General features: G+C 44.4%; 1 protein-coding gene across 1 annotated transcript; it reads right to left on the bottom strand.

Moving 5' to 3' along the window:
- Positions 1 to 42: 42 nt before the first annotated feature.
- mfsd1l (major facilitator superfamily domain containing 1-like) lies at positions 43 to 14,923 on the bottom strand. The gene is made up of 13 exons (XM_015359874.2): positions 14,608 to 14,923; positions 13,131 to 13,231; positions 11,962 to 12,086; positions 11,183 to 11,238; positions 9,837 to 9,977; positions 8,968 to 9,126; positions 7,715 to 7,830; positions 6,550 to 6,650; positions 5,747 to 5,858; positions 4,683 to 4,820; positions 2,851 to 2,990; positions 1,833 to 1,944; positions 43 to 1,440 (listed from the first exon to the last, which is right to left on the bottom strand). Exons 1-13 carry the CDS (start codon positions 14,627 to 14,629, stop codon positions 1,312 to 1,314), a joined length of 1,452 nt encoding a protein of 483 aa, XP_015215360.2. The 5' UTR covers positions 14,630 to 14,923; the 3' UTR covers positions 43 to 1,311.
- Positions 14,924 to 16,574: the final 1,651 nt, after the last annotated feature.

Here is a 16,574-nt window from a genome sequence, read left to right as displayed (position 1 = left end):
TTCAAAGCAATAATTGCTTACACTTATATAGCGCTTTTCTGGACACTGAAAGCTCTTTACAGGTAATGGTGACTCCCCTCCACCGCCACCAATGTGCAGCCCCACCTGGATGATGTGATGGCAGCCATAGTGTGCCAGAACACTCCCCACAGACCAGCTCTCAGTGGAGAGGAGAGCAGAGTGATGAAGCCAATTCATCGATGGGGATTATTAGGAGGCCATGACTTACCCCAGGAAGACTGTTCTATGCCAAAGCGATGGTGGAAAAACATATCCCTCATTAAATGGAGGTTCTTAAATTTTGCTCTTAATGCAGGGGACTGATAACTCAGCTGAAACTGGGAAAATAAATTTTAATGATGCTATTGAAATGTTCCTGAATGACTTTAGGTACCCATTTAATTTATTAATTCTACTGGATCTTCAAAAGTCTTAAGATCTTTCCATACCTTATTATAAAACACTCCAAAATACTGTAGAAAGTACACAGCCTCACCAGTTCCAACTGTTTAAAGAAAGTATTGAGGTCATCAGCATTAATACTTGTAACATCTTCCTTCAGGAGAAATCTGCATATTGGTGTTTATAGCACTGTGTAATGCACCTAAGTAAGATAGGAATCAAGTAATTCTGCAACTGAAACCTATTATACTTAAGTAAATGGGCATTAATAGTATCCGCTCGGTCTTAGTGCTCTTAATAGCAATATAACATTTCAGAAACTAAAAGAGCTAGAATAACTGCATTTAAACTGCGAGACAGGATCCACTTTGCTTGAAATGTACTATCCTTGATGCCAAGGCAGGAAAAGACAAAAGTGCATGAAGCAATTGGTACTTTCCTGACTTGCATAATCCCACTGGCATAGCAAAACATTGGTGCTTTTGTGTGCACAACAAAATACGCCATAATTAAATGGCTATCTCGTGCTTGGACAGTAATACACCAAACACCAGAAATGGTTCTAGCTAAACTGCAACAGACTTTTGGAGTACATCGCTGATCTTGGGTTTTCCCATGAGTCTCTGAAAACCATATAGTGTAAACAAACTAAAACTAAAACTGTCATTATTAAAACTAAAAGTTTCTGTCATTAATGTGCGTACCAGAAAATCTGTATGTGCATTGGCTTCTGAGAGTTATAGAATCTTTCGGCAGTGGCCTTGCCAACACTTCTTCCAAGTGTGATTATCCCTTTTTCCAGACCTCGCCGAAAGTGTTTTCCCTAGCATTCCTGAAAAGGCAAAGTGCAGCCCTGTTATCCCTTTCAAGCCAGAAGCTTTCCCTTTGCTGGGCCGCAGCAGGCGGTCGTTAGCTGTCAATGGGCTCGAAGCGAATGGTGTCCTCCTCTTCCAGAAGGGGAGATGTTTCTGAGGAGTGGGCAGGAGGCTCTCGGGGTGCCTCAGAGGAGTGCTTTGTTGTTTTATTGAGGGTCCCACCCTGCAAGGCAAGCAGCTTTTCTTTAGAAGATGGTTCGAGCCCTCCAGGAATCAAAATGAAAGTAAGAAAACCAGAGCACCTGAGAGCAATGTTCGTGTTGAGGCTTGTATCTCCTAGCTTAAACAGAAGCTTGTACGAAGCCCTTTAATTAATCATGTAACAATAAGAGGTCTCCAAGAAAGCATAAAATGAATGACAGCAAAATTGTTAGCATCTCAACAAGACTAGCTGGTAACCATTTTGTTTTTGAGAAACATACCAATACTAAACCACAACAAGGCCTTTATATTTAGACCAATTATTAAATCTCCCCCAGTCCAGACGAAATTCCAAAACGGAAAAGCGGAATACTGGTGTGGCAAGAAAAGCAAATATTAAGGTGGTTTCCATACCTGGCGCTGATCCACAACGTTTAGCACGACCGAGGTGACGATGCAGGCGATCGTATTGGCCAGCATGAAGACCATCATCTGCTGCCACCGCCACAGCGGGATCTTCACATCACTGCAAGAGGCCGAGACAGGCAGACTGAAGCACCAGGGGGGTCACGCAAGGGGCTGTTAAACCAAGTTCCACAGCAACACTCTTAACGGTATGGGTGCTAATTCCGCTGGAGTGGCTAAATCCCGCTGTGGGCTTCCAGTCTCGCCTGCCTCGATTTCCCCCTTAATTCTACCGCTGAGGTAGCTGGTCACATCCCCCCCTGATTTGCTGTGGAGTGATAGTTGATGTGGGTCCCCCTTTTATTTGCGAAGTGCCCTGGAATTAAAATATATAAATACTAAATGATTTATTGCTAATGTGCTGGGAGTTGCCTGATCTGGAATATTTAACGGACAGAAAAAGAAAGTAAACAGCAAAATAACGCTTGCTCTTTCTTTCTTTTGCATTGCTTGTTTTGTTTTTCCTCTTTAAACAGCGTTTTTGTTTCTACCGCAGCTACAGGATAATTTGGGCTGCAGGCAATTTTCTGCTATATTTGTTAATTTCGGCACAGGCTGTGCAGAACGCTTCTTCTTTCCTGGAAGGAGCTTCACAAAACCATGTACAAAGCCCACTGAAAAGCTCTAAAAAAAACGCTTAGAGCTTTTTTTAGAACTGCAGCTGGAGATGAGAAGTTATTCCAGCAAAAAAAAAAGGATCCTTCTATTGAAACGGTTGTCCCTTTGAAAAACAAAAAAGCAGAAATTGAACAAGAATTGAAACAGGAAAAAAATATCAAGAGATGCTCCAGTTTCAGTGAAGATCACAATTTGATATTGACTGGAAAATTGTTTTTATTTTTTAAAAAAGTCAATGGAATTAGAAAAGTTTGGAAGGTCCAAAATTTGACCTTTGCAATGGGAAAAGGTCACTCTAATAAAGAGTATTGTTTTTAATATCAGGGAATTTTTCATCAGCATGCCATACCTGGACTTGGTTCCCAGAATCTGCCCAACTATAAGGTTGGAGATACCTATTCCAATCATCTGTACTGAGGTGACAAGACCCATAGCTGTCCCCAGAGTTGCCCGAGGGACAACCAGAGGGATAGATGGCCACATGCTTGCCTGAAAGAAAAAAGTTGCACAGATCATGTAAATCCAGGAGAAAATGCATACAGTACGTTTGTGTACAATAAAGGGAAAGGATGAATTGGGGTGAACAACCATTTCTTTAAACTACTTGCAGCACTCATGGTACTTAAGCAAAGAATCTGCTTGAAGAGAAAATGGTTTGATTAAAAAGTGTCCAGTCTACAAAACAAAAACAATGATACTGATACTAACTAGAAAAAAATAATAAAATAAGTGATCGTTGTACTTTTCTGAATATTCTCCATTTATATTATTTCTGGTGCACAGCTCAGACTGAGTGTTGTATGCTGGCTGTACTTGTACCCTACAGATCACGAATGAGCAGCACAAATAATAGTTCAAGCTTTTAAGGCTTTTAAGGAACTGTTATGTTTCAAACAAGGGGCTGAATCAAACTGCCTCAAGTCTGCAAAAATAAGTCAGTTCCACTTTTTAGCTTTTCAAACATTCCAGAGAATGCTCCCATTCGCCCTAAGATCACAAGCCTCAACACTGGTGCAGATGGATTATTTCAATGTCACTCATTTCAACTCAATCTCAAGCATTTCTTGTCAAAGCTGTTTCTTTCCAATCCACCCATGTATGTATAGGAGGGCAAATCACAGCCCACACAGCAGTGTGAACAGTAACAAAGCTCCCTTTCCGTCGCTGAGCAACACATCATGGTTTCCGGCTAGCAAATCACCACCTAAATGTGATTTACCAATCACCCCCCCCTCCTTGTCTTCGCACACTTAAGAGCACTTGTCTCGCAGTTGAGACTTTCACATGACTTGACACGTCACATACACACATCACCGGATTCAACTTAACATAGTTCAGCTTATTTACTTCCTACAATTCTCAGAGCGCCGACCCCTCGTGCATCCCCCACCCCAGAGAAGCCTTCTATTCACTTCAGCCACAGGTCAAAATTCACAAGGTCTGAGCCTGCGCATTGAAATGTGTAAAAATGAAACAATGAGCAACTATATAGTGAGCGTTTCAGGAAGTAACACGGAATCGCAAGGTGAACATGTGAGTAAAACAAGTTAGGGAATGGAAGTTCAAGGGGAACAGCATTGATGAGCGTGTTTCACACCACAATAAAAGAAAAATGTACACATTGTACCAATTTACATCGCAAAATAGATTACATGTCCAGGGATGCGTAGCGCTACGTTCTGCAATTCAGAACGAGGAAACAAAACCTCCAGTGGCGTGATGCGGCCCTGTGACATTGTCAATAAGCAGCCTAAATCCAGTAGAACTATTGCTTTCAATTTTGAGAAGGTTTTGCCAATAAAAGGAACTTGCCTGTTAACTCTGCACGCAGATCACATTGAAAACTTTCTGCGGTGGAATATCAACCCGTTCTTATTCGCTCGTACATCTCATTACATTAGTCATTACAGGGACTAGTGAGCAGGAAGGGCCACATCATCGTCATCGTTTGCAACATCGTGGCGACTGCCAGTACTTTCGCAAGGCTCAGGATTGTGTGCTTAATTCTATGTCTGTAAAAGATTTCGGCACCGTCAATTAATTGATCTCGTTACCAGGACTTAATAACCGGGCTGAGACCCCTTTAATCGCTCGGTCTCTGGCGGCTCGTGAAGGGACCACCGGTGAAATCACAGTCAGCCGTGAGGCTGGCCTGAGTCAGGAGGGATCTCGTGTACTCACGGCAGCGAAGGAGTAGGTGATGCCCAGCCAGACGGTGGAGACCAGAGGGGGGACGAAGGTGAAGGCCAGGAGAGCAAAGACGGGCAGGGTGAGGACGGCGCAGCCGACTGCAAACACGCCGCGTAGGCCGATATGGTCCTGCCGACGCACGAACACGACAGCACGTCAGGCTCAGAATTATCGTTTTATTATTAAAGTACTGTATACTTGAAATACATTGCAAACGTTACTTTGCATTAAAGTACTGTAATAATGGTAAGAATTTTAAGTGCCAACGTATTATATAAGAGTGTGTTCTGACTCTGTATGGTATTATTATTATGTAGTAACATGCTCAAACTGTGACACTTGACTATCTGGCTCTCTTCTTTCCTTTGAGATACCACATAGTACAGCTTTTACCATATTTAGATAACATTTACAACATTTCATCATCATTTTCTACATTTCTACATAACACCTTCTACATGTCCTGCACACATGTGCCCAACTGCTCAGACCAGGGGAAAGTAAGAAGGAGGAAGTGTGGGGGGTTATGGGAACAGTTCAGAGTAGCCAATCACATGGAACCTGGAGGCGAGAGAATGAAGATGTTTCACACCCATCATTTATTCCCATCTACTTTCCCAACGCAATGGTGCACAGCTCTAGATCATCAGCGTAGCTGGACCAGTCTGGCATTTTTCTAAGGTCTTTTTTCGTGATGCTAATTGTTTGTGATTTGAAGATATTCTGGCCCTGGAGGACCGGAGTTGTGTACCTTTTCCTTACTGGAACCAACTACCTAAAAAGGGCCGAGACCCGCTCACTAGCCTTGTTATCGTCCTGCACTGACACCACAGAGCAATGCCGACAGAGTGCTGTTAGTATAACACACACTTAGCTCTGACACTTGGCTATATGCAATTTAGATCGCACCTTCTGTTTTCATGGTGTGTGACACACGGGCTCAATTGTACTTCATGATCTCGCCTATGATGCATCACTCGTCTTCCCAGTGACAAACGAAGCCGATCTCAGGGCGAGACAGAGCTTGTGGGAGGCCGTCTGGTCTCTGTACTTACGATGAGGATCCCTACAGCAGCTGAGAGCACCAGAGAGCTGTCGTACACTGCCCCTGCGATGTAGGAGGCTTCCTTCTGGCTGTACGTACTGTACTTGTCCTGGATAAACTTACTGGAGACACAGAAGGACCGCATGCATTAGAGAATACCAGACATGAGGTTTCTGCATTAAAAAGATTACTAATCAGTTCTTGCTGTCAGTCAGAGCAGCTTAGTATGGAGAGGCACAGCATTTACTGATATAAAACCTGGGCATTTATGCAATTGCAGCCTTATTTGTTTATCACTTCTGGTGATTTAGAGTTCCGAATGAATATGCAGCATGTGACACTCCAGGAACAGGCAAGATCACCCATGGTTTAGCTCCATGCTGTACAGATCGAGAGCTTTAATCCTCTTGTTTTGTATACCATGTAAGGCAGGGATCTCCAGCCCTGGTGCTGGGAAGCACCAATTCAGCACATGCCTGCAGGTTTCAGAGGTCAGCACTAGACCACCAGTTTCTAAGGATGAGGAAAAGTTCCACTGCGATCAGATAAACAGGTGATTTGATCAATGAAGTCGTGATCATTTAGGATTAAACTCTTAGCACTCATCGGCGCTTTAGGACAAGAAGGCTGTTGATTGAAGAAATCACTTGCTTGATTCATCAACAGCTCACAGTTGTGGGCGTTCTTTAAAAAGATATGACAAACCGGACGGGGGCTCTCCAGAGCTAGGGTCAGAAACCACTGGCATAAAGGGACAAAGTCACACTGCCTATTGCAAAAAATCTCAGATAAGGAAAAGAGCCTTAGCCATACCTCGCATCGGCGATGAAAGGAAAGATCCCGTTGTAGAAGAACATGATGGTCAGGACAAGGAGCCAGTACCGCAGGGAGAGCTGTCGCACATTTTGCACCCTCTGTACAGGCAGAAACACCATGAGAAGCTGCCCTCCCTCCACTTGGGGGTCCAGCATTGTGTGACCTCAACACACCATAACATCACTTTATTAGCCCTATAAAATGTCTTGCATTAGAAATTCGTCTTTTTGCATGCCCCAGCTTGCTCTCCATGAGGCACACAGACAGGGAGAGAGCCTGGGGTCAGAGCGCAGGGTCTGCCATTATACGGCGCCCCTGGAGCAGCTGGGGTTAAGGGCCTTGCTCAGGGGCCCAACGGATTAGGATTCCTCTGCCGGCTGCGGGATTTGAACCAGCAACCTTCCAGCCACGGGCACAGATCCTTAGCCACAGTGCCACCCACTCTGCCTCCAGCATCTCCGCCCGGCCCACCAGCACCTGCTGCTCAAGCATCAACCCATTCTCCTTTAACGTCTCTGGAACACAGAGCATTTCAATTCCATGCGCGGCTGTTGAAAGACGAAGACTGAAACTGAATTCTTCTGGAACTTGAGAATGCAAATGTATTAGGCAATAATACTTTGCTATATACGTCATTTTTTGACTAAGGTGCCATAATCATTCTAGCTCAGGTGGGTAGCTGCGGCAGCATGCATAGGCTGAAGAGGAACAAGTAATCACTCGCTTGATTCATCAGCAGCTCACAGTTATGGGCGATCTTTAAAAACATCCGACAAACCGGCCTGGGATTCTCTAGAGCTGGGGTTCGGGTACTTCGGCTGTGGAGCCTTACTTGATGAAGGCTCCACAGCTGAAACATTGCGTTTTTTTTCTTCTCTTTTCAGCATGGAACAAACCTCTTACTTGCTCCATAATCATCCCTCCCATTTCATGATCAGCAGAAGAGCCGAGACCATCCATCACAGGAGATACGAATGATCAGACACAGACGCTGTGTGAGCCATCAATCTGTGCTTCACGGATTCAGGGGGGGCTGAGATTCTTCTGCATTTGAGGTGTCGGCTGACGATTCAGCCAAAACGTGGGGCGCACCACTGAGGAGGGAGGTGGGGAGGGAGGCAGTGACGGAAGAGTGGCCGGGAAGGAAGGTGGGGTCACTCACCACTTTCCTGGACTCTTCCTGAATGGCACCATCCAGACCCAACTGCCTCATGCCCACCTTGTCCAGCGTGCTGACCGTGATGGCGGCCAGGAAACCCAGCACACACAGGAAGGTACCTGCCCACAGAGCAACACCGCAGCTGACCAGAGACCTGCAACCCTGGTCCAGTGCAGTCCTAGTGCCAACTAACTGTCCAGTTAACTTAAACACAACTGGTTCACAAGCCTGTTAGTCCTTCACTGACCATTAAAGATTGTCAATAGAATCTGCAAGGCTACAGCTCTCTAAGCCCAGCCCAAAAATGACCTCGTCTTCCCGTGTCCTTGTACGGACGAGGAGAAATGTGTGCAAGGCGAACCCTGCCCAGAAAAGACAAGTGTGAAAAGGCCAAATGGTGAAGAATGGTCTGAAGAGTAACAGGCTCACAAGAACCAACATTTCGTCACAATCACCCCTCTTCTAATCCTGATGGAAACCGCAATGTTAAGACCTTCTGGATGTCGGGTGTGATATTGAAAACGAAATTTAACTTTATTCAAAATGAAACAATACTCTGAGGGAGTGGGGCTGCTTTTCATATTTGCTTGAGTCTGCTGTACGTCAACATTTCAAAACTGAATTGTAAATTGAACAAAAATAAATTAAAAAATTGCCCCTAACCATGTATAAAAGGAAAAGGGGAATTTGCTGGGCTGTCCAGTTCTTGTCCCAGAGCTCCCTAGTTCAGTTTGTGCTATTATATAGTTTCTAAAGGGAACACCTGTATATTAAACAAGTCACGTATTCAGTTAGGAGACCTCTGGTCCTTAATGGACGAAAATGACATTTTTCTCCCTGAATTATCTCTAAATTACTTGATTTAACTAACCACCTGTTTAACCTGATCACCGTTAAACTGCCCTAACCCTTTTTAAAATTTGTGATTTAATGGTGATTTATAAAACCTGCTGGACACAGCTAATTTCCAGGACCAGCGAGGGACACCCCTGGTCTAATAAACACTATTTTCGGAATATTTTATTATTAGTCCCATCAAGTCCAATAAAACGATAATAAATGGTTTTGAGTAATCAAATGACTCAAACTGCTGAATTTTCCACCCATTTTCTTTGTTCCTGAGAAACACTTTTCAGCGGTAGAACCAAGTGACGACAGAAAAAGTAAGCTCAGGGAAGGACGGCGCTGAAGTTCCCTGTGCTTTGTGGCGGCGGTCTTGCCGACTGTCCCACTGTCTCGCTGTCCCCGGGACTCACCTCCCCACAGCGTCCACTGTAGCCCAAAATGCGCCTCCACCCGCTGGGTGAAGAAGAAATTGAGGACGGAGCCCAGGCGGGAGAAGGCCACAGTCAGGCCGAACGCCAGGGCCAGCTCCTTCCCTTTGAACCAGAATGCCGTGATGCGGTTCTGCACAACTGAGGACAAGGCAGAGGGTCACCGGAGTCGAAACCCGGACAGAGACACACACACGCGTACGCTGTAAAACAGGGGTGGATCCAGCCTTAGAGACCGACATGATGGTAATGAAGCTTTCAGTGGGAGCTGAAGAGGTCTTCTGCCCCTTCTCCTGCTTCCTTCTGACTGTTTCATACCACTCTGAATGCCAATCGCAAATGCATCCTTACTAGGCAGCTGTGCAAAATGCCGATTTTCTGTATTTTTAAATCTCTCTCATCACATGCATGAATGGACCCTTGTCCATTTTGTTCCACCAGGCCTGAAGGACATTAAGGAGGGCTTTAAAATGTACTGGACTGCAGTTTCCTTCCAACGGTATTGAAATACTTTTAAAAGGACTATGAACCAGGCAACGGTGAAAAGGCACATTCACCCCACAACTGAAAACACAATTAAAATTCATTTACACTGCAATGACACCTAGTGACAAATGGCCATAATACTAAAGTTACACAGCTAAATGAAGAAAGGTTTCAGGGAGCCAACTATCAGACATTTCTCCCCTATCTAATAGTGATAAAAGGTATGTTTAAAAAAAGAGAAATTTAGCATGGCCTGAAATGCCTCAAAACCTCCCAGTATCATGGTGCGTTTCTTGAATTGGGCTTAATAGTGAACACTGTTTTCACGTCAGCGAACTGGTTTCTGGCCAGGGAGATAGCCTTACTAGACAGGGAGCCGTTCCCAGAGCCAAACAGCAGGCGACCAGTCAGCATCAGGGGCAGCAGGTAGCTGGTGCCCTTGAAGTGTGAGCCCAGGGCGAAGACCGCAGAGCCCAGCACAGTCAGGAAGGAGAACAGGAACACGCCTGCAGGAAGGCCAAACAGATCGAGTCAGGTCTCTCCAGCGTGTAGCACAGATCGCGTGCTCCGGAGAGGACCTGCACGTTAATGTGTACCCAGCTATCAAGAAGTGAGAGAGCCCACTTTGAATGAAAGATGACAAACAACATCCTCCATTGTGAGTCTTAACCTTGTGGGTTTCAAAGTTCGGGTTTTATCTCAAGATAGTAACTAATCTTTAAGATCCATGTCCATGTTGCTTTGGAAGCCACTGTTCTGTTGAAAGGCGTGCTTGAATTGGATCAACAGTATGAACACAGCTCTGCAGGACTGAGATTGCACTGACTTGGGCTGCATGTTAAATGACTCCCACTTGTGTTTAAAGCACAGAAGCTGCATACTGGTCTTGCACCAGTGTTACTAGTTTTTTATATACAATAACTAATGAAAACTGCTCTATTCAAAATCATAGCCTTGTTAACAACAAGGAGCTGTGTCTCTGATGGTGTGATAGGAATGCCTTAAGAAACTGTGCTGTCTGAGCTACTGTATCTTTTTCCCAGTAGTGAGACAGGAGTTTACATCTGCACCCATAAGCCCAGCAAACAAACACTGGTAAATCAGCTGCAATAATGATAGGGCACTCTTTTATGCTTGGTTGATATTCATTGGTTAATATTTAAGCCACCTGAGTAAATAAACATTCTAAAGGTCACACTGGAGGTAGCGGTCATCCTTGAAGGATGGATAGGTTGTTGAACGAGTCAATTATTTGTGGGTCAACCCATCTCCCCCCACCCATCCCACTGGAGCACTTATGATAAAAGACGAACCCCCACTGAAGGTGCGGACTCTTTCCAAATCCAGTGAACACAAAGAACCCAGTGACCTACAACACAAAATGACATAATTCAACTGGCGTCTACCCCTCTTTTTGCAGATCTCTGAGTGAAAGTGCCTGGGGCCTACAAACACCAAAATCTGGCCCTGCTCATAATTTGCTCTGACGTGCAAAGACAAGCCAGAAGGTTTTTGGAACCATTTAACTGAGGTTTATGAGTAGATGTTAACCCTTCACAAAAGCTATGGAAAGGTGTGAAAGTATAGAGAAATAACAGCAAACCACAGCACAGAGTCTGGGGACCCCTGCTCTACAGTCTGTTCTGTGTGTGCTGGGACCCTTTTGCTTAATAAGAGCAGTACGCATGCAGAGCTTCAGTGCATCACTCACAGCGGTTTCCCAGCTTGTCGATGAGGAAGCCAGCCAGGATCACCACCACTGCATTGCTGTGAAAGACAAACAAGGGAGGTGCCATTACAACAGTGTCTGCAGAAACAGTGAAAACAGCAGAGGAAGTGCTTTTAGCAAAAAGCCAGGCTTTATTAACATTTCTGTAATGCCTCCCAGCCTTTAAAAGTGTTACACAGCCTAGTTACACAGCCCCCAGGAAAGAGTATTTCCAACAACTGTGATAAACCGATCATTTTCAGCTCCCAATTTCAAAGCCTAAAGAATATTCTGTTCAAATTACTCTAGATTTCGGCATCTCTGTTATTATGTAAGGGAAAGGAGCAAGGACAAAATATGAATGTTACCCAGATCCCATATTTTAAAGGACTTTAAAGGACTTTAAATGAAACTATGCAAAAGAAATAAAACTAATTCTATATCTACGAGTTTATACTTCTCCTTTCACCATAAAAAGTGCTTCACTGACATAAGGCAGTTTAATTTTAGAAACCCTTCAATGGAATTGTATGACACATTAGGTTAACTGAAAGACGTTTTCGAAATCTTTTTTTTTTAATAAAAATGCTTTAGCTAAAAAGATGGTGCTTTGCAATATATCATATTACCAAGTTATTAAACAAAATAGCAGAATACTGCAGAGGGAGAGAGCTATGGTTCATTGGACTCTAGTAGCTTAAAAAGACAAACTAACACAGTGTTCTGCTATGTGCCATCTTGATGGGTGCGAGTCAGCATGACCGCAGGGGTGCGAGACTCACGTCCAGGCGTAGATGGCGTAGAGAAGGTTGTATTCCTGGGGAGTCATCCCCAACCCCTCCACACACTCTCCGGTCCCATCAGGAGCTGAGCCGTTCGCTACCATTGCATTAGGACACGTCAGGTTCTGAGCAGAGGAAACAGCTGGTGAAATTTCAAGTCCAAGGCATGTCCCTAGCTGATCAGCCAGCACGTTTGAAGACATCTGTAGTGACAAGCCACCTGGAGCTACCCTTGAGCTGCCTGTCCTCCGTACACAGAATGAAGCAAGGACTCAAACTGTCAAGACACTTAATTCAACAAGTCCTACATGATCTGCTTCAGACAATCCCGGAGCACCAGGTTATTTCCCAACAGTAACAATTCTTGCATTTCTTGCTCTTTTATCCCAAAAGAGCCCAAAGTGCTTTACGTGTAAGAGCCTACCCCCTTCATCAGTCACTGAAGTGCAGCCCCACTTGTCAGCGACCTGTGACAGTCATTGTGTGCCAACCCCACCCCCCTGCACATCAGGACAAGGAAAGAAGTGAAAAATTACTTCAGGAATCGAATTCAGAGAGAAGTCTAGGTAGGACAGCCCCGGCTAGCTGGCAGAGCATCAGACTCATAATCTCGGGGTAGTGGGTTCGTGTCTCACGTCGGGCGCCCGGTCCTCCATGTTGGAGGTTGGGCACAAGGCTAACAACCCTGTCCCATAAAAAACAAATGTTACAGTAACAGCAACAGGATTTGCTGGAAGGCATAACAGGCAAACATCCATCCATCCATCTAGGTAGGACAGATTGTGCAAATCAGAAGTGGGGATTAGTCAGCACACCAGGGTTAATGCCCTTACTCTTACAAACAGTTCCACAGGACTGGTAATGACCTGAGTCAGACCTTAGTCAAACCAGCTGACAAGGTGGCAACATTGCCATAGTCTCGCTGGAGGACAAGAGCATGTCACACACGTGACACGCATGACCACAGCAGCTTCGGTGACCATCTCTGTCCACGTAGGGTGCAAACGAAGGGCCAGCAGCCGCCTTCTCTAAATCGCACAGGACCGGGGGGAAAAAAAGCGTTTAAATTCAGATGGGAGAACCTCATTTGCTCGGTGACGTCGGAAGGCTAGGCGATCGCACCAGAGCCCAGGGTCGGTCAGTCTCTGGCCTACTGCTCACTCACTCACCCCCTGGAACTGGTCCTGCAAGACACTGGGGATGTCGAAGCAGAAGTAGGAGCCGAACGTCAGCAGGCAGTTGAAGAACAGCACCAGGAATCTGTAAAATGCTGCAAAAAGAAATGTGGCGTCACAACTCCAGGTAGCAATTAAGGCCGTAAGGCCACAAACCTTTTTTTTTTGCGTTCCCCGTTTTTATTGCTGCTCTTAATTAAAAGTTAAGAATGGTCAGAACCTCAAGAAAAAGTGAAAGACGTATCAGTATCGCACTATTACTGACAGCGAACACATTGCTGTAAATACTGCACACTGCACCATGTAGCAGTGACATTTAGCAAATATACAAATAGGGTTCCTGAGCAACACCTGTGAAAACTGAACATCTGCCTTTTGCTGTAATTTACATGGGGAAGGCTAATTTGTTTCAGTTTGCAAGCTGATGCATCTTTTTTCCCCCTAAATTTGCTTTCAGCCCTCAGGCCAAATGCGAATTGTAATGGATAGTAGCTCTACAATAGCAAGGGGCAGTTGCCTGCCACTCACTCTCAAGAGCAGCCCAGGCAAAATAAAAGAAGAAAATTAAGAGGTGGCTGTATAGAATTTTGTACAATCTGCATGAAGCAGAGTATTTGAAACCACCACAGGTAAGAAAGTGTCTTCTTTACCTGATGTTTGTGAACAAACAGATCAATTAAAGGGATACCTCCAGCGGCCAGGGGCTCACCTGGATTAAACACCACGGGGATACCCCATCAGTGTCCCCCTGATCACATTCAGAAGGCGTAGCGCCCTCTGGTGAGTACTGTCCTGAAAAGAATCCATTCCATTTACTTTTGTAAACTAGGTCTGAACTCAGGCAGCTGCTTAATTCCACATGACACCCACCTCCCAACGCTATAGAGTGTTTCTAAAAAGAACAGAGCGCTTACAAACGAGAGTAAAAAAACCAAAATGTAACAAAGATAAAACCCAGCATCTCCGCTTTCGTCAAAGAAGTCCCACGCATCGCTAAGGGACATACAAAACAACATCTGCGCTGTGCAAAAAGTAAAGGGAGCGAATTTGTAACGTGTTTCCAGTTTAGAGACAATTTCTATTTCTGAAGCTGGGGATACAGTTGGAGATTTGGAATTGCGCTGAAGAACACAACAGATATTTTAATTTTTAAAAAAGCAAAGTGTTTCTAAAATGCTTCGGAAATCTTTGTAGCGATGGGGGTAGACCCAGCAGGGGCAAACATTCACTGTAGCTCAGGCGTTAGGAATCGAGAGGAAAAATATTCCTGTTAGCATGAAAAAGAGACTTTACAGACGCGAAGCTAGTAGACTTTGACTTTCACCATTATTTTTAAATCATCCGGGAAAAGAAACATTAGCAATTCCCAGATGCAACCACATCTGGGGATTGCTACCAGCGTTTCCGATTACCCTAAATCACCCGGTGCTCTTGACCCGTATGTTTAAAAAACGCGACCAACTTTACTGACCTTTTTCCGCCGGCTTGCCCATGATAAACAACTGCAGGTCCAAGCTGTACCTGTGTAACTGATCAGCTGCTCATTCTCCCCTCTGCCTCCCAGTTCAGATCGCACCTGCTCATGTGCCTGACGTCACGCCGTGCACATCACTTTAAAGACAGAGGGTTGCATTTTGGCTAGCTGCACAATCCTCACGATCTCATCGGTGTGCCCGGAGATACAGACCCCCACTAACATAACTAAACACACTCGCCTGATAGGTTTCACGTGATTTTTGAAGCCTGCCTTTCTTCCTGTAAAAGCCTACAGGATGTCTCTAAAAAATGCATTAGCTCTGCTTTCGCGAAGTCATTACAAGTCGTGCCTCTCTGTTTCTTTCTTCCAGTTACATGATGTAATTCCACTTATTTCGGCAGGGCGCTGTTCTTCATACTGTATTTCTGATGCAACTTTATGAGCGGTAGATCAACCAACCACTCATTCCACAGAAACTTTCATTCAAAACAGGTGAAGGAAGCCAACAAATACGGGAGCCAAGAGCTACGAAACAACAGAGCTACCCCCCACCTCTTCACGACCCTATAGCTCAGGTTCCCTTCCTGAGGGATAATCAGTGTTTTGGGCACTGCCTTTATTTCGGGTCCCAGAGAACATAAAAACATTAACAATATTACTTGTAACTGAAACAAAGCTTACCCACGTAAATGAAAATGTAAATGAAAATGAACATTACCAGTTGTGCCGCTGCATAAGAAGAAATGTATCCACATTCCTAGATAATATTACGAAACTCGAACATCACTGAATATGATAGTGTGATAAACTCTGAAGATTTTACCAGAATTAAACGTTGTGTAGAGCAAATTAACCGTTACCAACCTGTAAATAAAGAATATTAAGAAGGTTATAGAGAATATAGAGAAGGTTAGCTCTCGTTTATTTAAAGAGCGCGACATACAAACCGCTCTTCTGTGATTCCCGAATTGTATTTGATGCTGACCAACATCTACAACAAGATGGATTTTTTCCTGCAGTTTAGATAAGCACTGCAGCTGACTTGAGGCTGCGATCTGCGTCGTGCTCCCTGTTCTACAGAGACGAGAAATTCAGATCTTGTGGCAAAGGTGCTGCAGCCGAGCTCACTTTGACCATATTTGAGGCGAACTCTTAAATTCAATAAACTGAAGTTCAAATGTGAATGTGGATTATACTACCTTGAACCCGTTTCACTATTTTTGAAGCAAAAACGATTTTGTCACCGTTATATATATGAATATGTTCACGAACAGCAGTGGAAATTAAAATCGTTTTTTTAATGTTTTAACCCTTTCATTTCAGAAACATTCAAACGTGATGAACGCTAACAAGTGCTCTCTTTTGCTATGGCGTGTCCAGTACTTGATGTGTTTTAGACAATACAGGCGTGGTCTTCATAAATGTTCCATGAGATAGCCGGGTTTTAACAGCACTGTCCCGTATTATTTTAATTATATTTTAATTATAACCTGGAGGGAACAGGACCGTTTTTTGTTCAATATTGCAGGAAAAAAACGTTGGTCGAGAGACGAGGTTTTACGTTGTTGCACATTTACCAAGAGGTGAAAATACAGGGCGTGTCATGAGCCGTGAATTGGCAGGGAATTGTACTGAAGGGAAAGTGTAGTGGGCACCACTGCCATTTTATCTACTTTAATTTTGTATATTGTATAGCATCTTTCGACGAGAAGGGAACATCATAGGTGTATTACATGTCCCTCAGAACGCTAAAGCAACGCAGATTTTGTGTTCACTGTTTGAGACGTTATTTGCTGTTTCTGTTGTCGGTTAGAGATAGCAGTCCGAGCAGTTCGTGATGTGCACGTTTAGGCATGAATTCGTCTCTGGGGCTCCTCATCTCAGAAGACATATATAGGATAGATGGAGTGGACTGTATCTTTGCCAGGGCGAAAATAAAGAACATTGCGTTGTTGTTGTTG

This window comes from Lepisosteus oculatus, chromosome 19, assembly GCF_040954835.1.
Source record: "Lepisosteus oculatus isolate fLepOcu1 chromosome 19, fLepOcu1.hap2, whole genome shotgun sequence".
Taxonomy (NCBI): domain Eukaryota; kingdom Metazoa; phylum Chordata; class Actinopteri; order Semionotiformes; family Lepisosteidae; genus Lepisosteus; species Lepisosteus oculatus.
This window is presented reverse-complemented; position numbering and strand designations above follow the sequence as displayed.